Source organism: Cystoisospora suis (assembly GCF_002600585.1).
Source record: "Cystoisospora suis strain Wien I chromosome Unknown contig_751, whole genome shotgun sequence".
Classification (NCBI taxonomy): domain Eukaryota; phylum Apicomplexa; class Conoidasida; order Eucoccidiorida; family Sarcocystidae; genus Cystoisospora; species Cystoisospora suis.
The window spans coordinates 129,337-147,383 of NW_027153552.1; the positions used below are offsets into that span (position 1 = coordinate 129,337).

Below are 18,047 nucleotides of genomic sequence, written 5' to 3' on the forward strand. Positions count from 1 at the left end.
GCGGCGCGTAACCCGGCCGAAATCAAGAGGGAGCACACGGGTCCAGCGCATAAATGTATGCATGTGATTGGTACTGCGAAGGATGTGCTTCAGGACTGCTCACCCAGTACGCTTCTGCCATTCCGTTCTCGTAGGTTTGTGTCCGTCACGTGGCTGGGTTCCGCCGGTCCTCAGAGTTCCCCTTTCGTGGCACCTTGAAGACGAACACCTACTGTGATGAAGCTATAGAATTCCAAAGTAGGAAAGCGGAAACCGTAAAAGGCCTTTAACGGGCAGTCAGTTTGGCCGAGGTGGATTCCTCAGCAGGCGCCACCGACGCAGCTCGTAGGGAATCGACCTCTGACGTTGCACCCTCATGGGCTACCCGCACATGTCAGCTTAAACCAAGAGAGCACTGGCCGAATACTGGGCTGCCTTTGGCAGTAAGCCGGCACAACCACCGTTGCCCAGACAGGGGAAAGTACAAGCAGGCTGGACACACCACGAAGCTGAGCTTACAGTCTGGTTGTAGAGTCCGGTGCGGCCGAGCTCTAGCTGAGCAGGGTGAGCTGCCCCGTCTCCTGACTGTTTTAAGCAGCTCCGCTCGCCGCTAGATGGGTTGAAACCACATGTCCTACTTACGATTCCCCTTTAGCAAGACATGCACAACATTGAGAGAAAGACGGCGGGGAGCGACCACCAGGAATCAACGTCTCCCGCACCCCCCAGTTTCGAGCTGTCAGACGCATTCAGCGACAAGCAAGCCAAAGGCTTCCCCAAGACGCTAGTTGACCGCCGGACGGGTACGGTTGAGGATGCTTTTTGTCCCAGGGCGCCCGCTGCCATCCTTCCGTGAAGCTTCCGTGTCCCGGACATTGCAGCTCGCGAAATCTTTTCCATAAGAGCAAGCGTCGCTTTTTGGCGAAACTCAGTTGTCGCGAAGACACGAAACCGGGCCGCGCCGTGTTGAGCGATGTTTCGACTGCGGAACTTCTGCTTCGCGAATGGTTTGTCTACATCAGAACCCAGTCTGGTTTGCGACACTTGCAGACGTGACTATGTCTCGACCCTGTCCTCTGGAACTCGTTAGAGCTGAAAGTCTGCCCAGAGGTGGCGCTTGCTGACGCGGCAGCCAGCTCTGGTGTAGTTGCGTGCTCGTCGAGAAGCTCATCCAGATTTTGACGTGTGCCTTCATCAAACCTTTGTCAGCACGAACCTGGGTTTCTCACACCAGTGACGCCATGACTTCCGAGGCACTCACCGGCCGAGGAAGCGCCTATTGCCGCAGCATGATGGCCTCAGGCTGTGAAGACCTTGTTTGGAGACGTGGCACTGTTTCTCGGAGGTGCCTTCTTCGCTTCTGTTTGCCGTTTTCTTACCTCTGTTTGGCTCCCGTCATCTGGCTTCTTTCTTTAAGCGTGTCCTTCAGTTCTCTTTGGCCGGGCGTCACGGGGACTCACTCGCTTTCCCCTACTGAACGGAGATGCGCCTCCTTTTCTCATCTCAAGGTTCCTTTCTTTTTTCTAGATAAAGCCTACATATACGATCTCAGTCTGTTGGTCACCCACGCCCCGCCGACGGGATGGGTTTGCAAGGCTGAACATGCTAACCCCGTTCCTTTCCTTGGCACCCCGTTTGCATTCTTGGCCATGCTGTTCGATGACGGTGACGGCAGTCGTGCCGATGAGAAGACTCCTCCCGATCCCCACTATGAACTCGTTGACGGTGAGCCTGTGTACTACGCGTTCAATCCCTGCCGTGTCCTTAGCCGAGGCTGTGACGGGGCGGCAGGTGCACACGGGCGGCTTTTCATGTACAAGGGGGATGTCTCATATGGACATTGCGTGTCGAACGTGTTGCCTCATCCATTGCCGCTTAGTCGTTGGCAGCAGGGATTGAAGCGTCTTCATTCCGACTCGTGGCTACATCCGTCGGACAGCCACTCGTCTACACCCGATTCTTCGAGGGCACCCGGGGTGCCTGTACCCGAGGGTCTGGTAACAGGCGATGAGGATCCACGCTGGGACCCTCTCGATCCTTTGGATCCCGATGACGGGGTCCAAGTTACGTTCAGGTATTACGACGAGAAGTGTCCGTCCCAGTTCGCACACATCAAAGTGCGAGTGGAGTGCGATCCCGTGAAGGGAAACGGCGTCGGCAAAACCGAGTTTTCCAGCTGCAAGAGGACGGACAAGTGCATCTATGAGTTTTCTTTTCAGTCTCCTGCAGGGTGCCCAACTGGTTCCGCGCCCTACCAGCCTCTACTTAGTGCGCTATTGGAGCCGGTAGCCGAGCCAGAAAACAGCAGCAAGAAGGCATCCAGTGCAGCGGTAACGCGTTCCAGAGTTGACGTGGGGCGCAAGGTAGAATTCGTGCCTGCCATTCCATTGCTTTCCCGACAGGCAACAGAGAAGGTCTTGGATAACGCCCTTCGATCTCATAATGACTTTGTTCTGGGAGAGATGCGAGCCTTATCGAAGAGTGGTATACTTGATACCGCTATCAAGCAGCGACTCGAGCTTAGCGAAAAGTCGAAAGGGGGAATTCCGACCGGCAAACCAGCGGAACAGCGAGCTACTCTGGATGCAAGAGGATCGTCTTCAGTGCCTACTTCGTCAGGTGCTTCTGGATTGCTTTCACGGCCTGCGGAGATGTTCTCGGCAGTGCCGCATTCACTCAAAGCCACGCTAACGCACCCAATTCTAGAATTTCATCACGATGGAAAGTCGAACCAGCTTTACCTTTTCCTTCGTATTGTCTTTTGTGCACTCGTCATTCTTGTCGCGTATTTCGCTATCGCAGATTGGATCACACGTGAGTTCGCAGTGAGGGGCACGCTGAAGCCTCCCGAATGTGGAGGGAGTGCGGGACAGGCAGGGGACAAGGATGATGGCGTGGAAAAGGACCGCGACTTGGTGGAGGCGCTCAGGAAGTCTCAGCAATGGTGTCCAAGTGTGCCGTCAGCTCAAAGTCGACCCGGAACGGAGTACGGAAGCTTTAGGGAGTGTTTTCGCGTCCTCCCACTTATTGATGTACGGAAAAAGTCGTCTGATGCCGTGGGGAGGGCCTCTTCATCAGTGGCGGTAAAGTCGCCTCCACTCGTGCAGTTACCGGAGCGTCAGCCCTACGCACTTGTTGGAGGCCCCTCGCTCTCTCGTCCCCAGGCAGTCGATGTGTCTCCTCGTTCAGAAAAAAGGACACAGCACCCGGAAGTGTTCCGTCTTTCTCCCAGAACTGGCCCAGGAGCCGGAGAATCAAAACACTCTGAAAGGGAGACTTTGCAGCCTGTCTCGTCTCTCATTCACGCCATCCCTTACGATGACTGGCACACGGAAAATAGTGGAGGCGCGAGCACAACCGAGGGGAGCTCGCGGGAAGAAGGGTGCACGAGCAGTGGTAGTAGTAGAGGGAGTAGGACTCCTCGTCAGTACGAGGGGGCCTTTGATGCACAGCCAGACGCAGAAGACGAGTCTGCTTTCTCCGTACAGGGTTGGAATGGCGATGATGTGAGAGCGGGCCGCCTCCACGAGTGGCGAGAGCGAGCCCTGGCAATGGGAGCAAACTATCGAAGCTTGGAAGCCGGAGGAGCAAGGGCCTGAGTGTGAACTGTTAGTTGTCCCGAGTCAATTTGCGCCAGCGGTCGGGTGTCCGTGGTTCGCAGGACCATAGTGCGTGTTTACCTAGGTTCATTGTCTGAGGAGGACGAGGTAGCGGCGAGAATTAGAGCGCCTGGAACGAAGAGTGAGAGGTGAGAGCATGCAGGCCGAAGCGAAAAGCGCGACGACGTGCGAAGTCTCCGCACGGATGGCAACCCAGCTGCGGTTCGGCATGTGCTCGAGCGCATCCATGCACATGTGATCGAGCCACAGTGATTGCAAGACTCCTCGGTTCCCCGACTGGAGGAGCCCTGGCTTCACCCGTTCTCCCACATGTACGACCACGGTGATCACAAGCTCGAAGGGGTGGTTTCTGACAAGGCTCTGAATCGTTTTTGCTTCCACATTAGGGAAACGTGAGACATACAGTAATTCACGCCCTGAAAACAATAACGGAGTTCGTCCCTCGGAGGTGGGCTTGTTCATGCCACTAGGTGTGTGCGAAATCTCAAGGGGCGTATACGTCCCGGTGTCCGCCCTCGAAGGAGATTTTACTGTCGGCAGCTGATCAACTGACGGACAGTGGATGTGGACAAGATTTGGTATTTGTTTTTCTTTACTGAAGAACATGATGCACTTCAGCTGGCTGCGGGGCAGAGCTGCTCTACTCTGAGTGCGTTCAAGAGTAGTCTCACTTCAAAGCATTGTGTGAGTGTGGAAGTTTTTGACTTCCCACGCATGACACGTGATAGCGTGGGGAGGCAGAAAACGCCACCGTTTGAAAGTCCGTTTGTCTGTTTTCGTACTTGCCGTTGTCTGTTTTCGTACTTGGAGGCCTTCACCAAGCCTTTTTCCATGCAAAGAATCAGACACCTTAGACGAAATATGTCCCTACAATTCCACAGTTTCAGTGCATAAGCGAGGCGCCTTCGCCGCCGAGGGGTTTACCACGGTGCGTAAAAGGCTTTTCTCTTTTCTAGAGCGTCGTCCCCGCGGCGAGCGAGAACAGCCGGGTCGTTCATGGAGCCCTTGTCCCGGGGAAAGGAGTAGTGAGGGCACATGCATTCGAAGTACGTCCCCGCTGTAAGACCGCGCAGAGACAAGGTGCAGAAATTCGAACTCGACACGGACTTCTCAGCAACGTCACGTCTTTTATCCGCCGTTGTCGTTCAGGGTATACCCTCACGGTCGGAATGGGGGAGGGTGAGGGCGTTCACGTACCAGCCTTACAATCTCGAATACAAAAGTCATTAGTAACCGATTTGGGGTATAGTGTCGCGGGACAGGCTATCCGCACAAGCGACACCTTATGAAGCTGGTTCTTAACACCGCTGTTGTGATGGGATTATGTATCAGTTCAGTAATGCAAAATATGCTCTGGTCCTGACATACTTTGACTTAGTGCACGTGGCGCCTGAAAACAGTCTCGCAAGGCCAACTCACACCCTAGTCACCGTTCAGATTAGCCTACATTGATTCGCCAGCGAAACCAGCAGGAAAGAGGACCTCGACGTACCCTACCGGCCGCTCGCGGGCAGGATGGCCGCCGCAGGGGCAACTCTCATAGAAAGCACTCCCTTCTGTTTTTTCACAAGAGATTCTGAAATGCGCGATCCTACAATTCAGAGGGAAACCAGCATCCGAAGACAATCACTCAACTTATTCCCAGTCCGCCGCAGCTTGTCACCCAAACTCACCAGGTTTTTCCCTGCAGAGTGCCGTTGTTTCTCGCCCACGGAGCAAACTGCACGCGTACACGAAGAAAGAACCACGTTGTACAGGAGAAAAGAAACAGGAGCCTACGCTTGACTATTGCGCGCCTTTCTTCTGACTAACAACTCGTGCACATACTCTGCTGAATAATGCGGTCAACAAGTTTGTCGTTACGTTCCTGGCCCTCTTCCATACGTTGTTTTGCGTAGCCCGCAGTCCAGCAGATAGAGGGAACTGCCACGGGGAGATTTCACCTGGGTCGGCCGACAGCGTCATCGCAGACCCAGCCCCACCGCTGGGGTCGTCAGATTCCGGGTCTGTCAAGCCCCTTTGTCTGCTGCCAGCTCACAGGGTTGGACTCACGCAACTGCCTGCTGTGGCAGCTCTGCACCCGAAGTGGGATTCCGCCGGCCTTTCCCCTCGCCTGGCAACACAGGCACCCCTAGCCATGAGCCGCGTCTCCTGTCAAAGAAGTGACCTCAAAGACCCGTCCGGAAGGACTCGTGTGGACAGGAAGTATGTTCCGTGTCCAGACCCTCGAAGTAAAAGACAAACTAAAAGCGTGTAGTCACCAGTGCCTGGGCGGCTCGTTACAAATCTCTGAGCACCAACTGAGCATGGCTGATACGAACGGGGACATACCATCCCGTTTGAGTAAGAGAGAATCTGGCGAAGAACCTTAACTATTTTGACCAATCACGCACCGGACGGCGCGGCCTGCTACCTGCCCGTCTGTGGCACTTGTGAATACCGCTACCGAGGTTGTTTTCGGTGATCGACAAACTCTCGAGCACTCCAGAGGACGGCCAGTCTTTCTCTCCCTTTCATCAAGCACTCATGTGTTGTCCCTTCTCCCAATCTGAACTGCAATCCTCCCGTGCTCGGGGGAAGCTCTTCGCTTCTTTTGTCCCGCCGGTTGACTCGCAGAGTAAGCTCACTTTCAGTTGCAGCTGCACACCAGCGTGAGTTTGTCTACTATGGATGCTGACAACGGGCCAGCGCCAGCCTCCTGAGGTAACGAAGCGACGCGTAGCTCCAGCCTTCTCTCGTCACCCGGTCGTCAGGAACGCCCTCGCGTCCCGGAGCTTTCAGCGCGACCAGAGGTCTTGTTTCCGCCCGAACAGTAGCGTGCCACTGGACTGTGTCTGATCTTGTGAAACCCCGTCGAGTTTTCTCCAAGCACTGAAGACTTCCAATCAAAATTGCTTCAGGCTGTTTAGTCATCTCTGTTACTTCGGAAGCGTGTCCCTATCTGGGGTGTCAACAGACAGGATACACATGCGGGGGTGCGCGGGAAATGACGTAACAGCGCGGGCATCCGCGGAGCTATAGAGCCAAAACACCGTGCTACGGCTGTTGTTCGATGCTGCCTTTCCCCCGCTTCCTCACACTCGAACCTTGGACTCGCGCTCTACCCTAGTCAGTATATTACAGAAGCACTGCCATGCAGACGACACATGACCCTCGTCTAGGCTAGCTTCGTACTATCACCTTTCGCTATTCTCACGGCGCACCGCATCCCGTCACACAAGGAAAAGTTCATCAAAAAACCACTCATGATCCATGCGGGGCTTTGGCCGCCCAACGCTATGCAGGTGTAGACAGTACGATAGAAAGTCACTCACCACGGAGCGCACGCGAACGCGCTGAAGAACTGTGGTATTGCCCATGTCTGAGTAGCTATCCAGCGGCTTCATGCGGTGCTCCACTGATATCCACTTACTGGCACGCAGTTTCGAACCGGCTGCGAAGACGAGAATGCGAGGAAAAAAGTGTCCAGAAGATCGGTAATTACCCTGCCTCCGATTGCGTCACTCACCACGAGAGCCACCTCGACGAAGCTGCGACCCGGCTGGTGCAGTTGGAGAGTACTTCTCGATGAACTGTAGAATCAAATCAGTTGAAAATGCGTCGTAGCTCGGACCCTGAGGCGCACGAGAAGGAAGCCAGCAAGAGTCAGTACGCTGCATTTTACTCGTCGAGGGGCGCCCGCACACACAGTCCCATGGTTCCTGACGTTGAGCTGATGGGATGCCCACTCGCCACCATGTACAAACATTCACATAGTGTGTGAGACTGAGCAAAACCGGCCGCCTAACGCGGGGGCCGCAGTTTGTACACTTCTGCCACTCAGCGGCCAGACCGTATGCTCGGTAAGGCAGGCGCACGCATGCTCTAATCGAGGACAGCAACTCTGGTCACGCTGTGGAAGTTCCACAACAGTGATATGAAATGCAGTGTCTTGGGTACTATGAAGTGCAGCGCTTGCCCGAGGGCGATAGAAATAAAGAACCGGTAGCTCAGTTTCGAAGCCCTGGATGACACACATCCGTTCAACACATCAGAACCAGGTGTTAAGGGGTATACCCGTGTGCAGGGTCCATGTGGGGCGCAGCGTGTTCATACGCCGACCGTCATGTGTAATGCAACCCACATCCCACATGCCCGGTGTCTGAAACGAGACTGGGGGGCCTGATTCGATATCTGAACACGCTGGGCTTCACAGGGACGTGTCGATGGATGGGTATTCCTGTCTGACAATAGATGCCCACACATGAGAACGTGTAAGGCACTTGCGTAAGAAAGAAGTGCCTTCCTGCTGCTAGGCAGTATGCACTCATCGTGCTGCGCCCTCAGTACATGAACCAGCGTACGGACAACCCTTTTCCCCGCCAGCGATGCATACTCCCTAATATCATGTCCACGGTGTAACAAGGCGATAGGCTCCCAGGAAACCATCACTGCTACACTCCGCTGACCTCGAGGTCGAAATGTCCAACTCCGCTCACAACGACCTTCTCTTTGGGATCCTTCGCCCTGAGAACACGCATGGGACACGCCATCGACCACTTTAACACAGGCGGGTACGGATACACAACACCGCCGCTTCTCGTCGCGACAGCTGGCTCCGCGGCCACCCGGGGGCCGCTGACGACACGCGGTACCCACGGCAGGAAGGCATAATTCATCAGGAAACTAGGTTCCAGAACTGGATAATACGTAGCCTTTGACGATTGAACTCTTACGCACCTACAGTTTTGATCGCGCGACGGAAAACAAAAGAACGCGTCAACGCCTCCAGCACTTCCGGTCACCTTCGTACGCTCTAAAACGTTAACTAGGAATGAAAAGCTGACAGCGAAGGGTGTCCTCAGTAGGGCGTGCTATCGTAAAAGGCCACGTTAGCTTCGGTAGCATCATGATGAGAGCTTCGGAAAGGCCGCTCTCTCTTGGAAGAAACTCCGCTCTAGTTGTGTCAGACTACTATGTTGACCAAGACGAGACGTGTCCCCCAACAGTTGCACGGTAAGTGATAACATGGCTTACCCTCCCCGTACTGGCGCGCGGAACCGCGCCGCCGCTCGTATTGTGTGAATGCTAGCACCTGAGCAGGGAGGATCTCCACGTGTAAATGTCCCTTTTGCTGATATCCAAGAAATGTTAGTGCGAAGCAATGCCGCAACCACTAACTGACCAAGACACTCCGCAACTATTCACCAAAAACACCTCGGCCGAGCCTGTTATCTGTACTGCGATCAGCAGACTTTCGTGCCCGTGTCACCTTCTCTTCTTCATCTCCTGAAAGGACACTGGATCTATGTTTTCTAGCTATCACCACTACTACTGTTCTTCAGAAGAGACACACCCCGTATGACGGCAAAAGAGACTAACACCAGACACAATAGTACCCTCCTAAAGACCAACGTACTACATAAACGACAACGCTGCTTGTGCGGTGTGGGGTCTGATGTGCCGCTGTGTCAGTCCCAGCAGCTAGCACAAGGTGTAGACAATGCAAAAGTTAGGAAACCCGCAGGAGTGATCCGTCCGCTTCATAATGGTCGTCGCAGAAGGTAGCGACGAGATCTCTATCCCCGCAGGCAGCCTCCTGTACAACCGCTGAAATGGCCTTGATTCCTGTAGCGTATCGCTATCAGCACCTAAAACGGCGTAGGTTCAAAAGTCCGGTCATATTATATAGATCACTTCTGATACTTGAAGACTAGATTAAGCATTGCGTGCTTGAAAGCTGCTTCTCTCCTCTCCGACCTCGTGTGTATACATGTATATGTATGAGGCTCGAATGCTATCAAGTGCAACGCGTATCAGTGCAGAAACCCTGCAAGAATCCGTACCCCCCTATCCACTGTCAGGTGAACACCAAACAGAACGCACTCTCTAGAAGCTTGAAGACTGTTAGAAGAAACGCGAAAGCAGGCCCAGCAGGGAAAACATACTGTTTGTAGAAGCTATCAAAAGTAGATTGGGCTGTGAAGCCGTCGGACCCCGCATGTATGAAAAGCTTCGGTTTTGGGCTCGTCAAAATACGTGAGTAATGCTTTCTGTACACCACAGTAACAACCTCATCAGCACACACCCGCCAATCTATACAAGCACCTGTGAAAGAACCAAGCGAGTGCACAGAACTGCAGTCTTGAGTTGTGAGCCTCTAATCACAGGAGAAGCTGTTATTCGGACGGCACTCAAGAAGACAAAACGTAGGTACTGAACTCCACATGAAATACAAAGATATGACACACAATACCTGCGCGCTGGTATGCGTGTCTAACTAGATACAGATAGATAGATATGTACATAAAGATGTATATATATACAGCATATACAAAGATAATAACACACGAACACTTCTAGATATAGAGAAGCATCAATTTCGCTTACCCGAGGCACGAAAGACAAGAGCAGTATGCGTATTCTGTACATCTCTTGATAAGCTGGGGTTGCCTTCCTCACACTTACACATGTACCTAACATTCCTGGCTTCTTACTTCAGCTGGAGAGTTTTCGTCTGCTCTCCTTGAGGATAGAACAGGATCGGATACACCCGCTTGCTTCGGGGACATGCCCTAGACGTATGGCTCGTCTATTGGCAATAGAAACTGCTACAGCTGTTCGGTCCTGCTCAAATGCTCCCTGGCCTTCGATGTATTCATCTTTCAGCCGCCCGTCTCATTCCTTTAAATGAGGACCTCGGTCGCTCACGACTGATATGCCTTCAGCGTCTAACACTTCAGAGTGATTATCCACGGACAACAGCACAATGCTCTATCTACTTAGGATCAAACTACTACCTGGGGCTTCCACAAAGGTAATGAATACCCCGGAACCGACTTCATCAATGCGATTGGCGCCAATCGTTTACAGGAAGCACGGAAGCGCATAAGCGCATGACTGGATAGACAGCGCTGAAGAAAAAAACAGGGACATCAGGACCACCACCGGCCGGCGGCCACCACCGAGGAGTTTTCAGCTGCCTGAAAGAGGACTCACCTGAAAAGGATAGATGCGAAGAAGCCGAAGACATAACCTATCCCCACCCACCCTCTCACCTCATCCACCTCAGGCACAGCACTGCCTGCACGATGAAAGACAAAACACGCGACCGTTTGTTTGTTAGGCAAAGTACTGTTACATCTCCTGGGCCTACTCGAAATAAAGTCTTGAAGAATGCATTAACCAGAGAGATGCTCTGAAGTGTGTACAGGATCGATCCACTCTTCGTAAGAACTTTTCTCCTCCTAGCAAATAGGGACAGTACAAAGGTCGGTCTACAACGGTACAACAGCCGGTGTTCTATAAGGGCCGTCTGTAACGACATATCTTGGCCCGTGTCAGGACGACGTTACCGACTTAACCCGCCGGAGAAACATGAGGCAGAAGTTCCAGCAATACGCCCATGCTGTTTGGCCCTGAGTTTGTTCAGAGTGAGACACAGCCCTCCCAAATGAGAAACTGAAATCGATGCTGCGGACATGATGGTAACGATCTCGTAGTGAGCGCTCGTAAGCAGACAACACAAGGCTACTTTTAGGGTGTAAAAAGACGACGCCGCAACACCGCGATTGATAACCGTTTGCATGCCACTCTTCGCCTTGTGCGACGTCATCTCACCTCGCCGCTTTGTTTCACCCTGTTGTCGATACGGGTCATGCACGTACACAGTTACGTCTCGTACTGCCAACAGTCTATGCAAGACATGGGAGAGCTCACTCTAACATCTCTCTCTCCTTCGTGTCCTCTCTGCCCCGAAACAGAAAAAGGAACGACGAAGAGATTGAGAAGTATGGACACCAAAGCCCCCCCTCGGCCTAAGCAAAGAATGGAAGCGAAACCTGCCTGCCAGTTTGATGACGTGCTCTCTTATACTGACTGAGTTTCAGGACATGTGGCATGACTCCTAAAGAGAACGGCTAGCGACGGTCGCTCATATACATCTGAGACAAGTGGAGGGGAAACACTTCGTGCCCGGGTGAATGGACAGACACAGCTAGATGATTTTCTACATGTGCTGTTTACTATCCCATACATCTATACGAAGGCGTGAAGGCTTTCGGCTTGAGGAGACATCGAAATGCAGCATGGATGGGCGCAGCTGCCCTTCACGTCTGATATGATGCAAACCGCCACTGCGTAGGCAAACGACCTCAATGGCGAGCACACATACCGCTGATAGGAGCCCCCGCAGAGGTGCCAACAAGAAAGATATTAGATGTTTGCAATGTTGTGATAGCCCAACGACAGATCGCGACGACATCCCTCACTTCAGTCTCTCCTGTAACTGTGGCTCTAAGACAGGTAGAACAAGAAGAAAGAAGTACCAACATATGAGGGCGCTTGGTCGTCACATGTGGCACCACAAGCCAGCCAATTACTGTCATGCTGTCTCCCACAACAGACTCGGGGAATGTATATACTTTCTGGATAGTGTAAGCGCAATCGACAAGTCCCCCCGCAAAGGTTTCTCGTCTTTTCTGGAGAACAGAATACGAGGAATGCGACTTCAGAGTACGTCACCCCGCATGTTTTTATCACCTCATGCACACGTGTATACTCCTATACATCAGACAGAGAGAGGAAAAGAGAAATAGGACGAAAGACGCCACGGTTTCTGTGATAGATGACTGGCAACATCTCGTATGTGGTCACTGCGTATGCGTGCATGCGTATGTACATTTTCGTACACACATATTCACGCATACACCCTGAACACTAAAATGCTGTCTTCTAAATGCACCTCTACTATTATACGCCTGGGAATTCTCCCACCTGCTTTTTGGCAACAAAATCTCATAGCCCAAACCGTTCTGTATTAAGCTTGACACAGGAACTGACCAAGCCACGTAAGCACTTGAGAATAGTAGTACAGTGTGCTCTTACCTAGAGCCGCCACTTACCCGGCTCGATGAAGGCAAAACGGACAAGACACATATCCACATTCGCGAATCTGACTGGTACCTATGCTCTATCCACGTGCCTTCCACTCTCCTCTTCAAAAACTCTTCAAAACGTCTCAGCAACAACTGCTGGCGGACATATCTATCTATCTATATATATATATATGGACATGGAGAGAGAGAGAGAGGTAGGTGGATACACATATACACGGGCTAACATGTGCGTAGTGATTGAAGTCTACAGTACACCACGAGAGACACTCTGAGGGGAACAAGAAAGACGAGTCGATGAATAAATGAATGTACATTATCGTCGCACCTTATGTTAAGTACCCTCAAGGCACACATCGTGATACGTACCTTCCCGAGGAATATCCAACCCCTCTGAGATCAAAGGTTATACTTGGAAGACCTTGTCTTGCAAGAATACGTGCCTTGCCTTGAACTAACTCACTGCACATGAAAGCGACGCCACATACATACACGTTGATTCTAAGACTGGTTCCTCCTGTTTGTCGATACAGCTTCCCCCTTCTCGCATGACTGCTATGTACTGTGTAAAGATACCACAACAGAAAACATCTCTATTTCCCCAGGAAAAGCACTACGGGCAACGTAGTAATAGAAGTATGCCCATACTAAGGAAGTCCCAATATAGACGAGACATACACCTCATCCCATCAAGATGGAAGTAAGGTGATTAACGTTTCTGACTGAGAAGGGACTATAAATAAGACCAGTGTGGGTCGTCGAAGTAAACCCGCAGCAAACTTCTTGTCTAGATTCCGTGGCAGTGGCAGAAAGTGACACTGATTCCACATACAAAGAAACCTCCGCACTGCACACTAGACCTTGCCTAAAGCCATACTATCAGAAAAGACCTCTTCTCCACACACGGACACTCCACATGGACTGGGGAGATGCAGCACAGCTGATTCAACGCGAGATCTACAACATTATCTAGTTGTTTTGTTAGCAATTCTACACTGCCTTTAACGCCTGCATATATATATATATATATGTACATGTTAGGGACGTCCAACCCCCGAGGACAAAGAAGACATGATGCATGCGTGGTGTATCTTTTCTTTCCGGCTGTTGCCACTGAGCTTACCTCCGACCTCCCATCAAGGAATACTGATGCACAAGAATGACAATAGGAAACCGCCCTGTCCTGAGGTTCTTTAGAGCATTCTGAAGACTATCATCCTCTTCTCCTCCTGGATTCCATCCCCCCTCCCACGACGCACTATGCCACCACTTTGATGGTTGTTGTAACGTCGCTCTCTTTCCGTCTTTCCTATCTTTCTCTGTTTCTTCTGTTTGTCTTTGGTCTACCACCCCCGACTGCGATGCTTTATCATCTTCCGTTCTCTTAGAGGTAAGCGCTGTAGACGACGAAGATGACGAGGCTGCTCCACCGGGACTTCCTTCCTTTCCACCTGCAGATTGTCTTCGGTGCAAATCACTAGTTACACCCTCGGTGTCAGATGACCTTCTACTGGCTTCAGCCGCATGCTCAAGAAAGTCACGTGAAATCCAAAGACAACCCCAGAGTTCTGTTTCATCTCCTGATAGGCTAGGGGTCTTAAAGGAGATAAGTGCCAAGCTGTGGAGAGGCGAGAAAGGAGACACAAGAGAAAAGAGAAAGATTGCTGCTGTAGAAGGGTTCTTTATATCAGAAGAGTTTTAAATCTCTGATGTTAGACATAGAGCGTTGGTCTCCAATAGCACATACAGAAGTACGTACACACTTTAGCTGTACATGAGGTGACAAACCTCCAAGAAAAGAAAACTGCTTTTTTTTGACCAGCTACTAAATTAGTGTCAACTATCTTATTTCGATCAAACACTCATCTTCTTCGTTTACGATCCCAGGCTGTCCAGTAGCACAGGATGAGAAGCTTCTAGGGTGTATTGAATAGGTAGAGTCACACCGGAGGTACCAAGAAGTCGCGTAGTAAGTAAAGGCAATTACAGGTGCGATGCCCTCCAAGTTACAGATGAAGAAATGGCTGCTGAAACGTCAGTGAGTGCACAGAAAGGCAACGGCGAAAGAATGCCGAGATATTCACACGTGATTTATGTAGAGACCCGAGAAGAAGACAGGGGGGGGAGGAGGCTGCGCCGAGAGAAGGAGTCATACCTGAACGAAAGAAGGAAACATAACTTACTGCTACGTTCATGCGCTCAGCCAAGCGCGGCACATGACACGTTGTTCTTCCAGGGAGTAGATTCAAAACTGGGACAAACAGAACTAACGTCTGCACTCTCAGTCTTAGTGAGACCCTATGTATATGCATACCGATGTATACATGTGAATGGCTCTGAGGTACATTTACACAGAGACCGGGTCCACAACTTGCGCAACAGAGTGCCGTTAAGTGCTACTTGCACCAGCCTCCGTGACACCAAAAAAACAGAGACTTGGCTTAGCTACACTCACCCCCCCCCCCTATACAGACAGGCGGCCCTTCATACGTATGTTGCCGCTGTACAAGCACCGCGACGAAACATCTGCAGAGGCGAGACGTCTTCCTGCCATAGACTCACGGAACTCGCGTGCGTTTCCTACGAATGCCCGATAATGAGGAGCCACGGCTTGACAGTGCGTGTCGATCCCCCTGAAGTGCTTCACGCGTTTTCTGCAAAGGTGTAGATGAACGGTCTAACGAGGGAGACGCCTCCTCACCAACACGCCCATTCCCTGCTATGTCCGTGTCTCCTTTCTTGTTGTTCTCTCTCGTTTCCTTAGTTGTTTCTGGCTCTCCCATCGAGTGTGTTTTACTGGCTACCGTACCGACACCCCCCTCCATCGCCTGTTGGCTTTTTGATGAAGAAAAAGGCAAGCCAGTAGTTTCAGAGGTCTCGAAATCCGCTTCCCTGCTATCTTCCTGCTGCCCAACAGATGTATGCCGAGCAGAAGATCCGCTACTGACTGCCCCGTGGTGAAGACCGCCCTGTCTCACCGGACAAGACTGTGGATCTCGTAGCTCCTGCTTGGTCGGTGTTCCTGTCTCGTATACGTGTGCGATATCTTCCTTCCTCTTCCGACGCAACAAGACAAAGAAATGAAGGTGTCGCTGCTTCCCTCACGCCAGATGTTTCCTGTTCTCTGCTTCTATGAATGCCCTTTTCTTTGCCTGGGAAATCCCACGCTCTTTCCACTCATCAAAGCTCGAAAGTTCGTCTCACACCGGCAATGAAAGGACTTGGTCCCGCCCACAAAGAAAACGATCAACCGCTTTGTAGAATGACGGAGAAACAAGTACGGCTGCCCCTCCCGTTCTCTGCGTCTAGAAGTCGGTGACGACTTCCAAGCTAGTCGCCTTGCTCTCTTCCTGCTCTTCGTCCCTTCTCAACTCAAAAGGGTGACTCCTGCGGCCTCCTGAAAGATGCAGGACTAACTGGGAGCAATACCGATCAGGTGTGACCATAACAATACGAACATGGGCTCACGCTGTTATTGTGGCCCTAGGAAAGAAATGAGCGCTGCTGACACTACCTGCCTACCAAGAGTAAGAGAGGATGGACGAAGTGAGGAAACACGAAAAGAGTAAGTGACAAAAAGCTGGGAGGTAGAGGTGTCATGATAAGCAGCAAACATTCACCTACTCGCCAACGTGGACACACATGTTGCTGAACCTACAGACACAAAGTTACTTGGTGTCATCGATGGAACAAACAGAGCAGCAGGGGCGCCTTCGCAAACAGGAGGAAGTCTGGAGATATGGTTGAGCGCAGAGAAATAAAAAGGGATAACTCTCAGCCGATGATTGAGTTGTACAGAGAGTAGATAAGGACCCGAACACATGAATCGACCGCCAGCCCCCTACCGCCGGCGGTAGGTCGCGCGGCCGTAGTGGTGGTAGGGGGAAGGAGAAAGACGTGAGCATCAGTATCGGACATTCCTAACCGGATGACGTGAGGCAAATGCAATGCACCGGCACGGGGCATTCGCTCGAACTTTGTAGGGAGATCAAAATCGTTGAAGAGCCGACAGGAGCTGCCTAAAGACGCAGGAAAACAGATCTACGGTCTCGCCTCCCAAGACACACGGTGGACCGTTGACACGGAGTGTAGGAGAAAAGACAAACAGCTTGCGAACTCGAACTTCCCTCTCCGAAGGAGCCATAAAAAGTCCCGTTCACGACGCGGGAGAAACAACATCCCGAGGCCTTGGAAGGACAGTCCCGGTGCGCGCGTTTCTCCAAGTCCCTGTTACTAACAGAAGGGAAAGGCAAGAAGACCACAAAAAAGACAACAAAGCCAACCTAAAAACACCACTGGAGTTCCTCGACTGCGGGCAAGTCCTCAAGAACAGGCGTCGCGCTTTCCTGCAGGGGGCGAAGCGGGCGTCCAGCCACGGCAACGTAGGAGAGACGAGACACGCTCCCGCCTGGCTTACGCGGAAAATGCGGGGCGTAGCACACACACTTCTGCAGCCCGCAACAGGATCACACAGCAATTGTGAAGTATCACACAACAAATTCAAAAGCTGTCGAAGACGAACGAGAGATACGTGGGAGCAATTCTCTTTGGACCAAAGCCTTGAATGCCCAGCCATGGCTTTCTCCCAGCTAACCGGGGGTGCTCTCAGGGGTGCTCTCACGGCGACCTGGGGAGAGTCCCGGCAGGTGCCCTGAACAACGACGGGGCCTCCTCTCGCTTAACAGTCTGTCAAGTGTATACTGGTCAGACAGTCTACCTCTTCTGCTGTGAGATGGCCTTGGAGCACGTTGAATAGACCTCTTTCACCCTGCGAGCGAAGAAGTTTCAATGAGACTACTTCCGTACAGCCGGCGTTATGAACTCTCCCCGCTAGCTGCACATTCATGGTTCGACGCAGGGCGGCGTTTCTGCATGCGTGTCTCGCTCTTATACACGGGCTTCTGGAGAAAGCAACTCAAACGCTCCACGGAAAGAGTTTGCTTGTTGCATGCCCAGCTTCGAAGTTTCCTAGGGCACATCCGGGAAATACGCAGCTGTGTTGTTCGCATAAGGAGAAGAATTCGGTGCTTCCTCCCTGAATCCCTGTGTCTTCTATTGTCGTGACCTCTCCGCTGATTGGATGCTCTCCGCCTTGTCATTTCTGTGACGTTCCTCACCAGAATCTCTCTGGGCCTTCTTTCATCGGCCGTTGTTTACAAGAAATCGCCTCTATTGTAAATCTGTTTTAGACAGCCTCGCATCATGTCTCGTCTTGTGCTTGACGGGAGTTTGCCTCGGGGACTAACCTATGTTTAAGCTGCTTCTCCCCGTGCCGCTCTGTTCCCTACTGTACGTAAGCTTCAGAGTCCCTCCAGTTCTCTTCAAAGGCAAGACGTCGGAAGTAAAAATGGAGCCGTTCCCATCTAACTCGGGTGGATGCTCTGTGTGTTCCTCATTCCTGCCGGAGATGCTCTTGACGTTCCCGGCGTGAGGAGCGGTCTGTTCATGCGGCTATCTTGCGGAGCATTGCGTCGCGGACATGCCAGCCCTCATTGCTCTTTTACTATTCACGCAAAGCGGAAAGAAGAATAAATCTTGCTGTCTTGTGAGAGCACACTCCGGGAGAGTCTTTCTT

At 51.9% G+C, this 18,047-nt stretch overlaps 3 protein-coding genes across 3 annotated transcripts; 2 read left to right on the forward strand and 1 right to left on the reverse strand.

Moving 5' to 3' along the window:
- The first annotated feature begins 781 nt into the window (after positions 1-781).
- Positions 782-4,446, forward strand: CSUI_001869 (uncharacterized protein). The gene has a single exon (XM_068062072.1). The coding sequence runs from the start codon at positions 1,221-1,223 to the stop codon at positions 3,576-3,578; it is 2,358 nt and encodes a 785-aa protein (XP_067925958.1). The 5' UTR covers positions 782-1,220; the 3' UTR covers positions 3,579-4,446.
- An 18-nt stretch (positions 4,447-4,464) lies between these two features.
- Positions 4,465-17,233, reverse strand: CSUI_001870 (esterase lipase thioesterase domain-containing protein). Its single transcript, XM_068062073.1, has 10 exons — positions 15,035-17,233; positions 13,596-14,090; positions 12,842-12,934; positions 11,752-11,873; positions 10,578-10,662; positions 9,527-9,631; positions 8,048-8,105; positions 7,108-7,213; positions 5,273-6,540; positions 4,465-4,656 (listed from the first exon to the last, which is right to left on the reverse strand). Exons 1-9 carry the CDS (start codon positions 15,295-15,297, stop codon positions 6,518-6,520), a joined length of 1,350 nt encoding a protein of 449 aa, XP_067925959.1. The 5' UTR covers positions 15,298-17,233; the 3' UTR covers positions 4,465-4,656; positions 5,273-6,517.
- Positions 17,234-17,441: 208 nt separating this feature from the next.
- CSUI_001871 (uncharacterized protein) lies at positions 17,442-18,047 on the forward strand. Its single transcript, XM_068062074.1, has one exon. The coding sequence runs from the start codon at positions 17,721-17,723 to the stop codon at positions 17,901-17,903; it is 183 nt and encodes a 60-aa protein (XP_067925960.1). The 5' UTR covers positions 17,442-17,720; the 3' UTR covers positions 17,904-18,047.